Below are 14,168 nucleotides of genomic sequence, written 5' to 3' on the forward strand. Positions count from 1 at the left end.
CAAAGCAAAGAAGGAGGCGAATAAAGACTCGAGCGTTGTTTTTTGTTTGTTTTTTTTAATTTCTTTCCAATTCCACATGAAACGAATATAAAAAAAGTAGATCGCTCTCTTGAATCATGGTCACGTCTCCGGCGCCGTCTGGACACAGGCGGTTTTAAAAAGACTCATTCATATGGACACGACAGGGAGGTTAAAGTCAATTCAGCTAATTAAAAAAACAAAAAAACAACAACACAAATTTAAAAAGAAAAAAGGGGAAGGAAAAAAACCCGATCACTACAGCAAATTGATGACGTCCTCAGTTGTGGTTTAACCGACATGAATGGCACCAAAGATGTATGGATAAAAAAAAGAAGAAGAAGAAAGAGGAGATTCTTGATGCAAGAGCTGGTATTTCCTAACGTGTGGCTTCACCCCGGCGGTGACGGATTCCAGCCTCAGAGCTGCAGGGCGCAGAACTGCTGGTAGACGGCCAGGATGTGGGGGTCCAGCTCGGCCGTGAACAGCAGGTTCTCCAGGGTGCCCATGTACTGCTGGATGGTCACATGGTGCTGCGGGGGGGGAGGGGAGGGGGGCTTTTTACTTCCACTTAAGAAACATTCATTGGCTTCATTTAAAGTCCTAGTGAAATGAAAATTCGACCTCCAAAACACTCTGGCTGTCGCTTCTAGGGATATTTTTTCTGCTAACTGGCAGAATGTTAAAACACGGCAATCTGCGAGAAAATAGCCAATTAAACGGCGCTATTTCCGCTGCTGGGCGGAGCTTCTGACAATAATAGAGTGACGTCACAAGTTGTGCACACGCCCAAGTTGTGTTTACATTATGGAGGATCAGAGTTTTGATGACGAAGAAGCTGAATTTAACGATATTTCATCATCATCATTTCAAACCCAGTGATTGATGAAGAAGACACAGAATGTGTCGTTCTGCCATCGGTGACCCCGTCTGGAACATGTTTGAGGAAGCAGAAGACGCTTCGTCCTCGTCTCCTCGTCTCCTCATCTCAGCAGCCGCCAGTTTTCACCTTTGAGGCTTTGAGGCTCCTGACTTTTGGCAGAACGACCGGCTTCCTGGATCATGTCGAAGCGCTTTTCCCACTGCGCGGAATCACCGAAGATGAGTCCAGGTATTACTTGATCGTCTACTAGCCGTCCGAGCTAGCGGCTCCCGCTAGCCTCTCCCGCCTCCTGTGCTCCTTTTCTCCTCTCTCTGGTCTCTTCCAGGCTCAATCTTTCGTCAAGGCTCATAAAACGCCGACTATAACTTCAAAACACTGCAAAAACTTGGATATTTAAGAGCGAAACAAGCCGATATCAACACAACAGATCGAGATCTGCACAACTCGTGACGTCCCGCCCACGAAGAAGGATTCCCCCGACTTCCTCGGCTGGAGATTCAAAATTCAAATAACTTTGTTATGCGACAACAGTGGTGGGGCAGAGTCGGAGGAACCTTATAAGTAGTAGCCCAACTATCGTTTTTTGCAAAGTAGTGTTTTACATTTCACTAGGCGCATCCCGGTCAATTTCTATTTCGTCGTTCACTCAAAGCGAGGCAAATGTATTCATCAAGCACCGTTCAGATAAGTATTGTATTTTATTTTGACGTCGAAGCCTCGTTTACACAACGTGCTTCAAGCCAAAATGGAGAAATCGTTGCTTTTCCATGACAACCGTGCTCGGAGACGTTACCAACAGGTCGATTCCCTCCAGGTTCTCCTGGAACTCGGTAGTTTTATAGTCGAGAGTCAATATAATGACGATACGACGCCGTCGTCTGTGGATTTGTTGTCGTTAGTGTTTATAGCTTATTGATGAAACATGATGAATGTGTGTGTGTGTGTGTGTGTGTGTGTGTGTGTGTGTGTGTGTGTGTGTGTGTGTGTGTGTGTGTGTGTGTGTGTGTGTGTGTGTGTGTGTGTGTGTGTGTGTGTGTGTGTGTGTGTGTGTGTGTGTGTGTGTGTGTGTGTGTGAGAGAAACATGATGAAACTCTGTGGGTCGTTTCATTCTAAAAACAACCAACAGCACCAACTGGTGGCTTGGCATGATAACTACAACGTATTGAGAATTCCTGCTGTTTCCGTGGAAACGGACATCATAAAATAAATAAAAAATATATATTTTTTTTTTTTTATTTTATGAAAAAAAAAATAAAAAAACAACAAAACAAAAAAAAAAATATATATATATATATATATATATATATTTTTTTTAAAGGCACTTTCACTAAGCCACATTGCAACTTCCAGGCTGTGGTGTTTATATGCGATTATTTCCACGAGCTGCAGCATTCTGGCGACTGCGGTGGTGTTTTGTTTTTCAGTTTTTACCATGAGGAAGATCTGCTGCAGCCGCTCGATGCAGTTCTTGTACCAGGGCGTGCTGATGTCCACGCTTCCCGTCTCGCAGCGCACCAGGTGCTCCGTCAGCAGCATGATGAAACGCTGGGGGACAAAACGCCACAAAGTTGTTTTTTAATAAAACCCAAAATGTAAAAACTGGTTAATAAGTTAAAAAAAAATGCTGAGCCCAAAAACTTAATTTAATATTACATTATGCGAGGAGCAGAATTTTTTTCTGCTCATAGTGTAATAATTTTATTGCATCATAAAGTGACTCAATGATTTATCGTTTGGACTTGAACTCTCTGAACACTGAAAGAATGAGAAAAGTTTGGACGATTGGTTTATGTGTGTGTATATGTATATGTATATATATATATATATATATATATATATATATATAGTTAATTGTATTTATGTCATGAAGTCATTTATAGTATTCTGTTCTCTAGAATCTATTTCCCCACTCATCAGTACAAAATAATGTATAACATGAACCATATTGAGATCACATTTATATTCTTGTTAAATCTTTTTACATAATTGGCCAGTTGTTACATTTGGGATTTTATAAAAATGATTTATTGCGTCAGGTTTTATTACATTATATTTGATGACAATTTGGGTCGTCATTACACATTGGGCTCTAGCACACACACACACACACACACACACACACACACACACACACACACACACACACACACACACACACACACACACACACACACACACACACACACACACACACACACACACACACACACACACACACACACACACACACACACACACACACACACCTGGAAGATGACGAGGAAGAGGTTCTTCTGCTCGCTCTGCGCCGACTCCACCTTCTCCTGCAGCCTCTCAATCTGCTCCTCCAGCTGACCCTCCTCATCCTCGCTGTTCTTCTCCATCTCCTCCTCGTCGCCGCTGTCCTTCTGACGACGTACCAACACACACACACACACACGTTTACAAGCTCCCCCGACACACTGTGAGAGATTATTAAAAAACAAAAACAAAACAAGAGTCACCCTCTTGTGCTGCTGCTTCTCCAGCTTGTCTTTGGCCTCTTCCAGCTCCTTCTGGATCTTCTGGACGTGTTTGTTCATCTTCCTGAGGGTGGAGTGGAGGATCTCCCACACGAAAAGTCTGCAAGGAGGAGAGCAGTGGTCAGTCGGAGGCGCAGAGCGGCTCTCGGGGGGGGGGGGGGGGGGGTGCGTGTGTCACCTGGTGAACTCGTGGGCCATGTCCTGGGAGAAGAGCCAGTTGGCCACGGCGGCACAGTCCACGATCTGCGTCCGCACCATCTTGTCCACCAGCACTGCGATCATCTGGAAAACATCGCTTCACTGTGACTCCTGCCACAACGTGGCCGGAACACTTTTATCCAATCATTTTAAGGGAGACGATCACAAAATACTTGATTCTACACCCGTGCTCAAATTCAGATGCATTACAGTGTCCACCAGACATATTGCAGATTTTCTTCAGTACTCACTGCATCCACTGATTTGATTGGTTAATGTTTATGTTTACCGAGCAGAATGAAGGCTGACGAGCCAATCAGAGGCAGAGTGGGGGCGGGTCATGACCAGGCAAATAGTGCATAATGATTATCTGACAACGTGCAAATACTATGAATTAATTTTCTTTAGCTAGAGTACACATGCCACTGTTTTTAAATAATAATTTTAAAAAAATGTACACCACTGTTTGGCAGTTATCTTCGCTCCCCTCAGTTCAGCCGATTGACTTAATTACTTTAAAATATGAAGAAAACATTGAAAAACCGCAACATATTTGAGCATGCAAAGCATTTCAATAATGTGTACAGTCTTTAGATCGTAAAAAAAAAAAAAGCACTTTGAGCTTATTGTATATGATGAATGGTGCCCTGGACAAAAAGCTTATCATTACTGCTATAATTTGACAGTAATAATAGTTTCCAGCCGGTCTGTACCTGCGGGTGATTTCGCCACGCTTCATACACCACTTTAAGGATGTGAAGTTTCCCCTCGTCGCTGTCTGTCAGGCTCTTCAGGATCTCGTGGAACCTGGAAGCAGCAGAGGAAGGTCAGGCCGGAACTCCAGCATTTAGAGAGAGACGGCTTTTCCCGTGTGAATTATAATCATCATGGTGGTTTTATTTTCAAGTGACACAACATAGAAATCTGCATCCTTTATTGATGTAATGTTAATTTAATGTATATGAGAACTGATCTCATTGAGAATGAAGCGGTTAAAAGGTTGATGACTGACCAGTTTTAGTGTAAATATACAAATACCGACCATGAACAAAATGAAATTTCTCCCTTTCACACACTAATGCTAGTTTGCGGCCAGGTTAATGTCTCCTGTGTAATTTCGACACTGGTTAAGTCGTGGCGCTGATCTGACGAGACCAGGAGCGTCAAACAAAAAGGCCTGTGGGACAAAAACGGCCTGCAAGAGGCTCCACACTTCTAGGAGAAGTTGTTTTGACATTTCACTGTATTTTGCACCGAAACATTTAATTAAAATTGCCTTTATGTTGAGATTGTAGTCACTTTTACAACCATAACCTGATTTAAAGTAAATATGCACAATAATAAAACTATTATTTATCCATAATCCATTTTTTTTTTTTTTTTTTAATCAAAAAAGCTCATGACAGTCAGATGCCTCAAATTCTTCCACGACAGTCTTATTACTTCCAATATATGAAAATAAATAAAGCCCAATCTTAGTGTCGGTACGAGTGCTGGTGAAGAACGTACTTTCCAAGCGCGCTGAAGGAGTGGCTGAAGGATTTGGCTGCGAGGTGCAGCAAAGTCTGCAGGAACACGTCGATCTTCAGGGGGTTGAAGCTCTCCCCTTCGTCTGGAGGGGCGGAGAAACGAAACCAAGGCGTGAAAACACTAGAACCCATTAAATAAACGCTTAATAGAATCTCGAGATGTCAAATCAGGGTCACAGGTGAAGAAATAAAAATCAGGAGTAGGTCAACTGCTAACAGATTAGACATTTCCACATTAAATAATATTATTAAAAAAAAACTAACCATCATCATCTTCTTGGTTGGGGTTGGGGACTTCTTTCAGGATAGTGAGGATCTCTTCGTTGGACGCCCGGTTCTTGATGGCGTTTCCAATGGTGATGGACATGGCGTAGCCAGGTAGCGACGCTGTGAGGAGACAAGACATCCATCATCTCATTACCTGCCGTGTATAAACATCTCTCTCTTGATGTGGACCAGATCACTGCTGCTCGGTGCCGCTCGTTTCTAAACACGCGGGAGACTCTTACAGGCGCTCTCGTCTTCATATTTGTAAACGAAGATGGGCTCGGCGGGGATCAGGGCAGAGAAAGTTGAAGGGACGATGTCCACTATCCTCTGGTGGTACGAAAGTCTGCAACGAAAGCGAAACAAGACGTTTCCCCACATAAGAACCAACACGAGACTCCCTCGGGACACAAACGCATCAAACAACGGAGACTTTCAACCGTTCTTTTAATACCTCATGGACTTTTCCAGGACTTCTTTCACAAACTTTGGCTTTGGCTTGTCCAGATCCACGGCCAAACAGTCAGACCTGTACGGAGGGAATCCATGTGATCAGATTTGGATAAAGCTTTTTTTCCACAGGAGGATTCTCGGGGTTGTCGAAAAGCGGCGGCTCACCAGTCGTCCCAGCTCCACCGGAACTGGAAGTTGCTCAAATGGTGAGAAAACCAGTTGATTAATCTGTTGGAGAAGCGAGAAGAAACGGCGTTAGATCCACGTCGGGGCTAGACGGACGTTAAAAAAAGTGCAGAGGAACTTTACCTGTCTATGCACGTGGTGTTCATGGTGTCCAGCCTCATGTAGAGCATCTCAGTGGCTTGAGCCAACTGACCGGCAGAGGTTAAAGAAAAGCCTGCTCGATACCGTTTGCTTTATACTGATGTAATTCCTCACAGCTTCTGCATCAACCAACCAAAAGATCATACAACACTATGTATTTTTACAACATGCAAAATTTGACAGAACACTGTTCAGTATTAAAAAAAAAAGCTCTCCTCTGGAGTTTGAAGCCTCCGAGCAGAGAGAATGAAGGATACAACTTGGGGCAACGACCCGGGCTGCAGTTTGCAGAGTTCGATAAGTAGAGTTGTGTACATGACGTCCATGTGAGGTGGCGATGGCAGCTGGAAAAGTTCTCCAAAGATAACCTGAAAGACACAACACGTTAAACCACTTTCTACTTTGTCCACGCATACAACAAAGGAAAGAAAAGGTTTTTTCCATTTACCTCCACAATGTGATAGTTGAGAGGGATTTTATTCTTCCCTGGATAGCTGAGTAACTGCGCAGCACTGGAAACACACGGTGAAGTGAGAAATATAAGCATCCCAGTGACAGTTGAGGTGCTCATTGAGCTGACTGAGCTCACGACTCACCATGTTTTCCTCTCTTTCCAGTGGGTCCTGATGATATAGTGCAGGTTTTCTTCAATGACAAATCTCTCCACAGAATGGCTGCCGGGCATGACTGGACCCTGAGGGGAACACGTGAACACAGCATGAAGACCTCGCTCCTCCTTCGGACAATTCGCACGACGTCGCAGGAACGGTGGCGAACCTCTGGGGCGTCGGTGTAGTCGAACATGCGGAAGATGACCCGGGGCATGGGGTACTGGGCGTCGGGCATGTGGCCCGGCGGGGTGAAGGGGGGCAGGTTGTGTTGCAGGGCTTCACACAGCACGCTGTCGAACGCGATGTACGGACGCAGGATGTGACGCTCCTGCCAGCGGTCCTTCTTCAGCTTCTGGATCTGAGACCAGAGGCAGTCCAGGTACTGAACGGAGGGAAGGGAGAGGGAGAGGGGACAATTATTTACCAGCCATTACAGATATGTGTTGATAACTTGTTCATGTCAATCTCGACTCTCACCTCCTCCTGTGGATGAGGCTTCTCTGCTGTCCAAACCTGCAGCATGGGGACGTGAGTCTTTACTCTCCTCCTGAGAAACACGGGAAGGCACACAGAAGCCATTGAAAGACAAAACAGCACCAAAAAAATACAACTAAACAACTAAAACTAAACATTGTAAAGTGGAAGTTGACATGTTACTCACTTGAGGTAGCCTTCGACCTGGCTCAGGAGCCGGTCCATCTCCACGTCCTTCTTCTCATAGAGCTCCTTGCCAACCCAGGGCAAACAGGACAGGACAACGTACACGAACCAGTCCGACCGAACCTGCCGGCGACATACACAACATCAGGGGGACTCCAGAATTTAGATGACTCAGCATAATCACAGTCAACATTGCATAAAAATGTCACTTAAGACAATAATAGAGGTGATGATCGTTTAGATAAAGGCATGTTGAGACTAATTATATTGGACAAAAAGAATTCACAGACTACTTTTGAAATAAAGTCCCGGAAGAATATGGACTGGGACTCGTGACAGTCTGAAGGCCGCCATTGTTATTACTGTCTATCTATTGAGCATGTGCAGGAGCACCGTTGTCATGTAAACAAGACCTCCAAAATGCAATCCAAGTTGTCATTTTTCACCTGGAAACTTTGGAACGCTGCATGACTCCACATTAAAATGTCTACTAACCTGTGGCACATCCTCCTCCTGAGTAACACTGACAAAGTTCTCAAACATGGCCACCATCGAAGGAGCGGCGATCACATGGCAGTTGACCAAGTCGGAGAGAAAACGCACCTAATCAGAGAGAAATCATGGTGAAAATTCAAAATCAAAAAATGACTAAGATGTTGTGATATTTCGATTCATTTGGGAGCGTTTAGGAGGCGGCATACCAGATAAACCGCTTCGTTGTACAAGTTGTTTTTCAGCGTCTCCTTCAGCTGCCTGATCATGGCCTCCACAAACTCGCCTCCGAAGTTGTAGTTCCTGGCGTTGAGGAGGCCGACTAACGTCGTGTAAACAGTCAGCTTCTCAGGCAGGATGCGGGCGCTGTGGATTCCAACGCAATTCACTGAGCGCAAGCATCGAAAACACAGTTTTAAAGAACCCAAAGAGGGAGAATCGTAATGAACCTACACAGTACACAGAATCCGAAGAATTTTGTTTTTGTAGTTTGGGAGATCGGCCTCTAAGACTCCTGCAAGACCCTCCAAGTTGTTCTCGAGTGACGACGTACTCTGTTGGGGAATAAAAAAGTAACAAGCATTAAGAATCCGCCAATACAATAGATCCCCGCTTTATTTATTTTGTCTGTCTTTAATTAAGTAAAATAATCTCTTCAGATTTTCAGTGTTGACTACAGTTATTAGTAATGAAACAAAATATAACAAGTTTTGCCCTTACCTTTTCCCCCACACGACATATCAGCGACTCCAGACGGTCTTCGATCTCAATGGGCTCTGAGGTTCTCCTCCTCTTATGAGGTTGGCCTCCTGCAGGAGTAACAGAGGAACAGCTAAAAGAAATCGCACAAACACTAAACCCTTATTGGTTTACTCAACAAATTCCACATTGCAAAGATGGCAAACTTTTACTGCAAATGTCCAAAGGTTTGTTTTTTTTCCATGTATGTATATGTAATCATTTGCAAAATGTTCAACGCATGGTACAATAACACTGTTGGGAGCAAAACATGGGTATTTTTACATGGCATTTATGCAATATGTTATTAATCATTGTATTTTGTATGCTTTTTTCAGAAATTAATACAACTCATGAAACAACAATAATGATGCTGGTCCCAGAACCCGGTTATTCGAATTACTGGTCCTGGAGATAATTTTTCTCGGAGACGCTGAATAACTTTTTTTTTTTCTTTATGTTGTTTTTTTAATTTTTTTGCAATAATAAAAGAGCTAAGTAGACCTAACTGTTGGCTGAATATTATCCATAAATGTTTAATAACAAATTGAACTGCGCTGCTGAACGAGCGGAAGCTAACCCAGGAGCTTAGGGATTCGTTCTGCCTCCGCAGCGCCACTTTACCCAGTCCATTCGGAATGCATTCACGATAGAGCAGTAAAAAAATAATAATTATTGGTTATCTTGGACATATCCAGTATGTGGCGCAGTATTTTTGCACTTTGGCGACACAGAAGCGTCAAGCTAACTGTTAGCTGGCAGCTGCTGGTTAGCTTCACGTCGGAATCACATGCCGTGAACGAGCACCGACTCACCCTCGTTCTCGTCGCTGTGTCGTCGCCTGGACATGTTGCACTCCGGCGTTTCGGTCCCGCAGTCGAAATAACACTGGAATAAACGTAATAAGTCAGCGAAAGAAGCCTCTGCGGGAAGATTTTGTTGTTTTTCTTTTGAGCGAGGAAAAATATAGCGGTCGGATTCAATTGAAGAACTTCCGGGTCACCGTGGGGGCGAGCGGAAGGAGTAACACGTATTTTGACCGGGCTTCGCGATAGGAACGTTTAAAATACAGACTGGTTTTAAATGTTTAAACAGCAGATCGTCACGTTTTATCGATCCTAGGGCGATGGAAGACGACGAGACACACTGTTCGGAGTTCAGGGACTGGGAGGTGGACATTCCAACCTGTAATGGATTAAAAGAAGAGCGACAACTTTCTGCTTCACAGAGAAGAAACTACAGCCTCTGTAGGAGGAAGGTGAGTCCAACCAGACAATATGTCCCCCTTTTAAAAACAATTTCTATTAAGGTGAGTCCAACTTGACAGTCCGCCCCCTTTTAAAAACAATTTCTGTTAAGGTGAGTCCAACCAGACAATCTGTCCCCTTTTTAAAAAAGCTTTCAGTTCATATAAGTCCACAGACTGCTAAAGAAGAAGTAGCTGCAAACAAGACAATTATAGCTGATCATTTTACTGCATGGTTGACACTGATTTGTTTATGTTACCACTTGTCGTGTTGTCCTCCACATCATGGTTTGATGCACTAACGATAATCACAATAAGAACTATGCATCTAATAATTAATAACACGTTATTATTGTGGCATAGGGACCGAAAATAATATAATTGTTCAAACAGGAATTTGTCAATCCCCCAAAAACTAGAAAAATTAACTTCCAATACTTTAAATTAAGCATATTTTTGTAGTTTGTTCTCAATCATTGACCAAAGATTTGGAACAAACTCAAATCATACTGGTTGATTTGAATCATAATTTCAAATCAAATAGGAGAACTGAGTATTAGTTTAATTAAGTTCTATAGCACCAAATGCAACACAGTCTTTTTCAAGGCACTTTTACAGGGAAAAGAAACCCCAGGAATTCTACATAAGTAAAGATAGGAGATGGCAGAAAGGATAAAAGTCCCCTTTGTATGGAAGAAACCTGCAGAATCTGAAGATGAGACTTTCTGTTGTTATGGCTGGAGGTTAAAGGGAAGAAGGAGAGGACAGAGATGTGGTGGGGTAGGAGGCTCATCAGTCAAACAGGGGATGTTTCACGAATAAATTAAGCTTGCACTGTGCGCATTCACTGTGCATTCACACTCAGCTGTTTTTGTTTTTTTTCAATCCCTGCAGGCTTTCGCTGCCTTTGTTGCAACCAAAAGCAACCACAGTGAAGAAAGATCCCCATCTTGGTGCTGCTGCAGTCAGATCTTCAATGATCACTCTGCAATTCACAAACACGTGGCCAGGACTCATGACGCTGAAATTCAACGGGTCACAAAGGACTCGTACGGACGTTTGTCCAGCAAACCGGCAGAAGGGCCTGAAACAAAGCAGCGTGACGACTCTGAAGCGGAGGCTGGGAGCATCTCTGCATGGATCCCTAACATCAGCCACGTCTCAGAGGAGCAACTTGAACGGTAAGAATGAAGTCATGCCGTGAACTCTTCGTGTCAGGGTGATGGTAAATGTCGGTGGTTATTGTCTTGTTTGCATGTTAGTGGTCCAGGGAAGGTTCTCCTCTACTATCACTACTGTCGGGTGAAAGATCCACGCGTCATCTGTGACTGGCAGAAAGCTTTGTGTGAGAAACTCCACTTAAATGGCAAGGTGAGTAATGTGTCCTTTTCCTTCCAGCTGGAACTTGTCTTCTTTTTAAGGAACTGTTCATTTAAAGTAACTGACCCATTCAAATGTGCTTCTTCTTCTTTTTTTTTTTTTAGATTAGAGTGGCAACAGAAGGCATCAACGGAACAGTCGGGGGCACCAACGTGGCCACTGACATTTACATTGAAGCGATGCGTTCGCACCCGCTGTTCAAGATGGAAAAAGGCGACTTTAAGGTCAGAATCAGCTCTGTTATGCACATTTTGAGTAATATAAGTGGGTTTAATGGGCTCATAGGACACAAGGCAATCACTGCAAATACCAAACAATACAACTGAACTGCAGAAACATCTGAAAAATGTTTGAAAATATACACAGAATTATTAATAAATAAGTGAAGGTTATTCCCAAAAGGTCTCCAGAGAGAGAAATGCCTTGAAGTGACAAAAAGACAGTAATGATTTAAAATCTCCTCACATGCAAAAGACATAAAAGGAGATCGAACAGCTGAAGAAAAAAACCTGCAATTTTATCAGAGATGGACATGAAATTGGCACAGGTGCAGAAAATATGGGTACAAAATCACCTGTATAGAACATAAAAAGCAAAAAAAAAAAACAGACAAGAAGACACAGCACAGGAAACAATGATGAAAAGCCCCACAAAGAGACTTTGTAAACAAACAGTACTGGTGTTTTTTATGAAACCTTGTGTCCGTGTGTGTGTGTGTGTGTCTGTGTGTGTGACGGTTCAGAGCAGTGATGGAGGCGCAGAATGTTTCACCGACTTGAAAGTCGGAGTCTTCAAGGAAATCGTCCCCCTGGGATTGGATCCTGATGTCCTCTCCTACCAGCAAGCAGGTACTTTTACTGATGTCAGTAACAACTGAACCTGCTGCTTCCCTACACTCTCTGTCTTCTCGTTTTTTATCGAATGATGGCTTTTGTGTTTCTTCTCTCTCTCTTTCTCTCTTTCTCTCTCTCTCAGGAGTTCATTTGGAGCCCGAAGAGTTCCATAAAGAAGTGGAAGCTCTTTTAGCTAAAGGAGATCTGTGTGACGACACCGTCCTCTTGGACTGCCGCAATTTTTACGAGAGTAAAATTGTAAGTATTGCATCCGTTTTCTTTAGATTCCAGAAACTTGTTTCAGTTCAGGGGGGCCACATTTCATCTTGCGTGGACTGTACCGGTTAAATAGTGCCAGAATGGCATAAGTTAAAAAAAAAAAAATTTCTGTTTTTGCAAAAAAAACAAACAATTAGTACAAAGAATTGCTACACTTTCAAAATAAAGACAATTTTAATGATACTGCCAGGTGGGAGAATTCAGTGAAATGTCCCCTCAACGGTTGAATTGGAGCGTCTTATTTTGGTACACGGGCCTTATGTTTGATGTCCCTGTTCTACTGGTGAAATCTCAAAGGAAATATAATAAACATAAAGAATTTACACTGTAATTTAATATGACAAAAAGAGAAGTTTGATTTTTGATGCTACTTTAGCAATGATTCACAATGTTTCAGTGGATCTTGGAAAGTTTTGCTGTATTTTTATGAGGAATTTCCACATAAGCTGCTGAAATGAACGACTTGTAACGTTGATTTCTCACCCAGGGGCAGTTCTCTCAGTGTCTGGCCCCCGACATCCGTAAGTTCAGCTACTTCCCGGACTACGTGGACCAGAACCTGGAGCTGTTCCGAGACAAGAAGGTCCTGATGTACTGCACGGGGGGGATCCGGTGTGAGCGCGGCTCCGCGTACCTCCGCTCCAAAGTACGTTGGGCCGCGAGAGTTTCAAACCGATCCCTTCTTCTCAATTTCCCCCCCAAAAAATCAAGTTTCTTTCACACAACCTCTTTATTCAATTGTAAAATGTGTGTGTATGTCTTCCTCCCGACTCTGCCGGCCCGCAGGATGTGTGTAAAGAAGTTTATCAGCTGAAAGGCGGAATTCATAAGTACCTGGAACGTTTCCCGGAAGGTTTCTACCGTGGGAAACTGTTTGTGTTCGACGAGCGGTACGCCATCGCCTCCAACGGCGACGTTATCTCAGGTCGGTTTTCAATTTAACGAACCCCCGGCTCTGTTGGATCGATCGCTCGATCCATTGATCCTTTCTCTCTGCTCAGACTGCAGGTACTGCGGATGTCCGTGGGACCGCTACGAGCTCTGTTCCACCCGGTTCTGCTGCCAGTTGGTTCTGTCCTGTACGGGCTGCAGGCGGGACGGGCGCACGGCGTGCTGCCCCGCCTGTCAGAGCAAAGGACGAGCGGCGGGCAAGGCCTCGCCGCCGCACAGAGAGGAGTGCGAGTGCACCGACGGGCGGCCCAGAATCCCCCAGGATGTGTCGCCACACAATGACTGAGAAATGTACAGTGATACGGAAATGTATTCCTGAAGAACTAATTCATGAAAAGTGGAGAATTTTTTATTTTTTTTAAATGAATGAAATAAGACTTAACCATTGAACTCTTTTATTAAGAATATGGGCATTTGTTGATTTCATTTAAAATTTGGTATTTCTATTAACCTAAAAAAAAAATTATTGGCAATTTCAAATATTCAAATTACAGTTCTTAACTTTGATAATTGTCTGTTTTCTTTCCACGTATTCATTTTCTATACTGCTTCATCCAACTTGAGAGGAGCTGGATTTTTTTTATATGAAGTTTAATAATGTCATTGTGTTCCACACATTGTTAAAAACAAACAAACGAATTAAGAAATGAGATTGTGCTCTTATTGATGCCATGTCAGGCTGAAAAGAACAATTCAGCTTCATTTTCCTAGGAAATAAATAAATACCATGTCGCTTTTTTTTACCTATAAATCATTTCTAAAAGACAGAAATATAAGATGGACATCATTGGTGAAGATACG

The 14,168-nt window shown here is 43.3% G+C and overlaps 2 protein-coding genes across 2 annotated transcripts; one reads left to right on the forward strand and one right to left on the reverse strand.

The window, feature by feature from the left end:
* Positions 1 to 65: 65 nt before the first annotated feature.
* On the reverse strand, positions 66 to 9,598 carry ncbp1 (nuclear cap binding protein subunit 1). The gene is made up of 23 exons (XM_080502611.1): positions 9,494 to 9,598; positions 8,661 to 8,749; positions 8,394 to 8,494; positions 8,150 to 8,306; positions 7,944 to 8,051; positions 7,450 to 7,571; positions 7,266 to 7,335; positions 6,955 to 7,170; positions 6,774 to 6,871; positions 6,626 to 6,689; positions 6,435 to 6,545; positions 6,160 to 6,224; positions 6,016 to 6,078; positions 5,852 to 5,926; positions 5,640 to 5,743; positions 5,395 to 5,517; positions 5,111 to 5,213; positions 4,315 to 4,408; positions 3,582 to 3,685; positions 3,386 to 3,503; positions 3,149 to 3,289; positions 2,334 to 2,447; positions 66 to 551 (listed from the first exon to the last, which is right to left on the reverse strand). The coding sequence occupies exons 1-23, from the start codon at positions 9,525 to 9,527 to the stop codon at positions 438 to 440; spliced, it is 2,388 nt and encodes a 795-aa protein (XP_080358737.1). The 5' UTR covers positions 9,528 to 9,598; the 3' UTR covers positions 66 to 437.
* Positions 9,599 to 9,804: 206 nt separating this feature from the next.
* Positions 9,805 to 13,653, forward strand: tstd2 (thiosulfate sulfurtransferase like domain containing 2; the record flags this gene model as incomplete). The annotated part of the gene is made up of 9 exons (XM_080502391.1): positions 9,805 to 9,936; positions 10,819 to 11,105; positions 11,187 to 11,295; positions 11,409 to 11,528; positions 12,047 to 12,152; positions 12,280 to 12,395; positions 12,904 to 13,062; positions 13,203 to 13,341; positions 13,418 to 13,653. The coding sequence occupies 9 exons, from the start codon at positions 9,805 to 9,807 to the stop codon at positions 13,651 to 13,653; spliced, it is 1,404 nt and encodes a 467-aa protein (XP_080358517.1).
* Between the last annotated feature and the right edge of the window lie 515 nt (positions 13,654 to 14,168).

Source organism: Blennius ocellaris, assembly GCF_963422515.1.
Source record: "Blennius ocellaris genome assembly, chromosome: 9".
NCBI classification, from domain to species: Eukaryota; Metazoa; Chordata; class Actinopteri; order Blenniiformes; family Blenniidae; genus Blennius; species Blennius ocellaris.

What these genes read in the sequence shown, in the direction of transcription:
- ncbp1 (XM_080502611.1), bottom strand. Translation starts at nt 9,527, where the DNA reads ATGTCCAGGCGACGACACAGCGACGAGAACGAGG. An exon ending in ACTACACCGACGCCCCAGAG is followed by an intron (nt 6,872 to 6,954) that starts GTTCGCCACCGT and finishes TGTTCCCCTCAG; the next exon opens with GGTCCAGTCATGCCCGGCAG. An exon ending in CCGGGTCGTTGCCCCAAGTT is followed by an intron (nt 6,225 to 6,434) that starts GTATCCTTCATT and finishes TCTGCCGGTCAG; the next exon opens with TTGGCTCAAGCCACTGAGAT.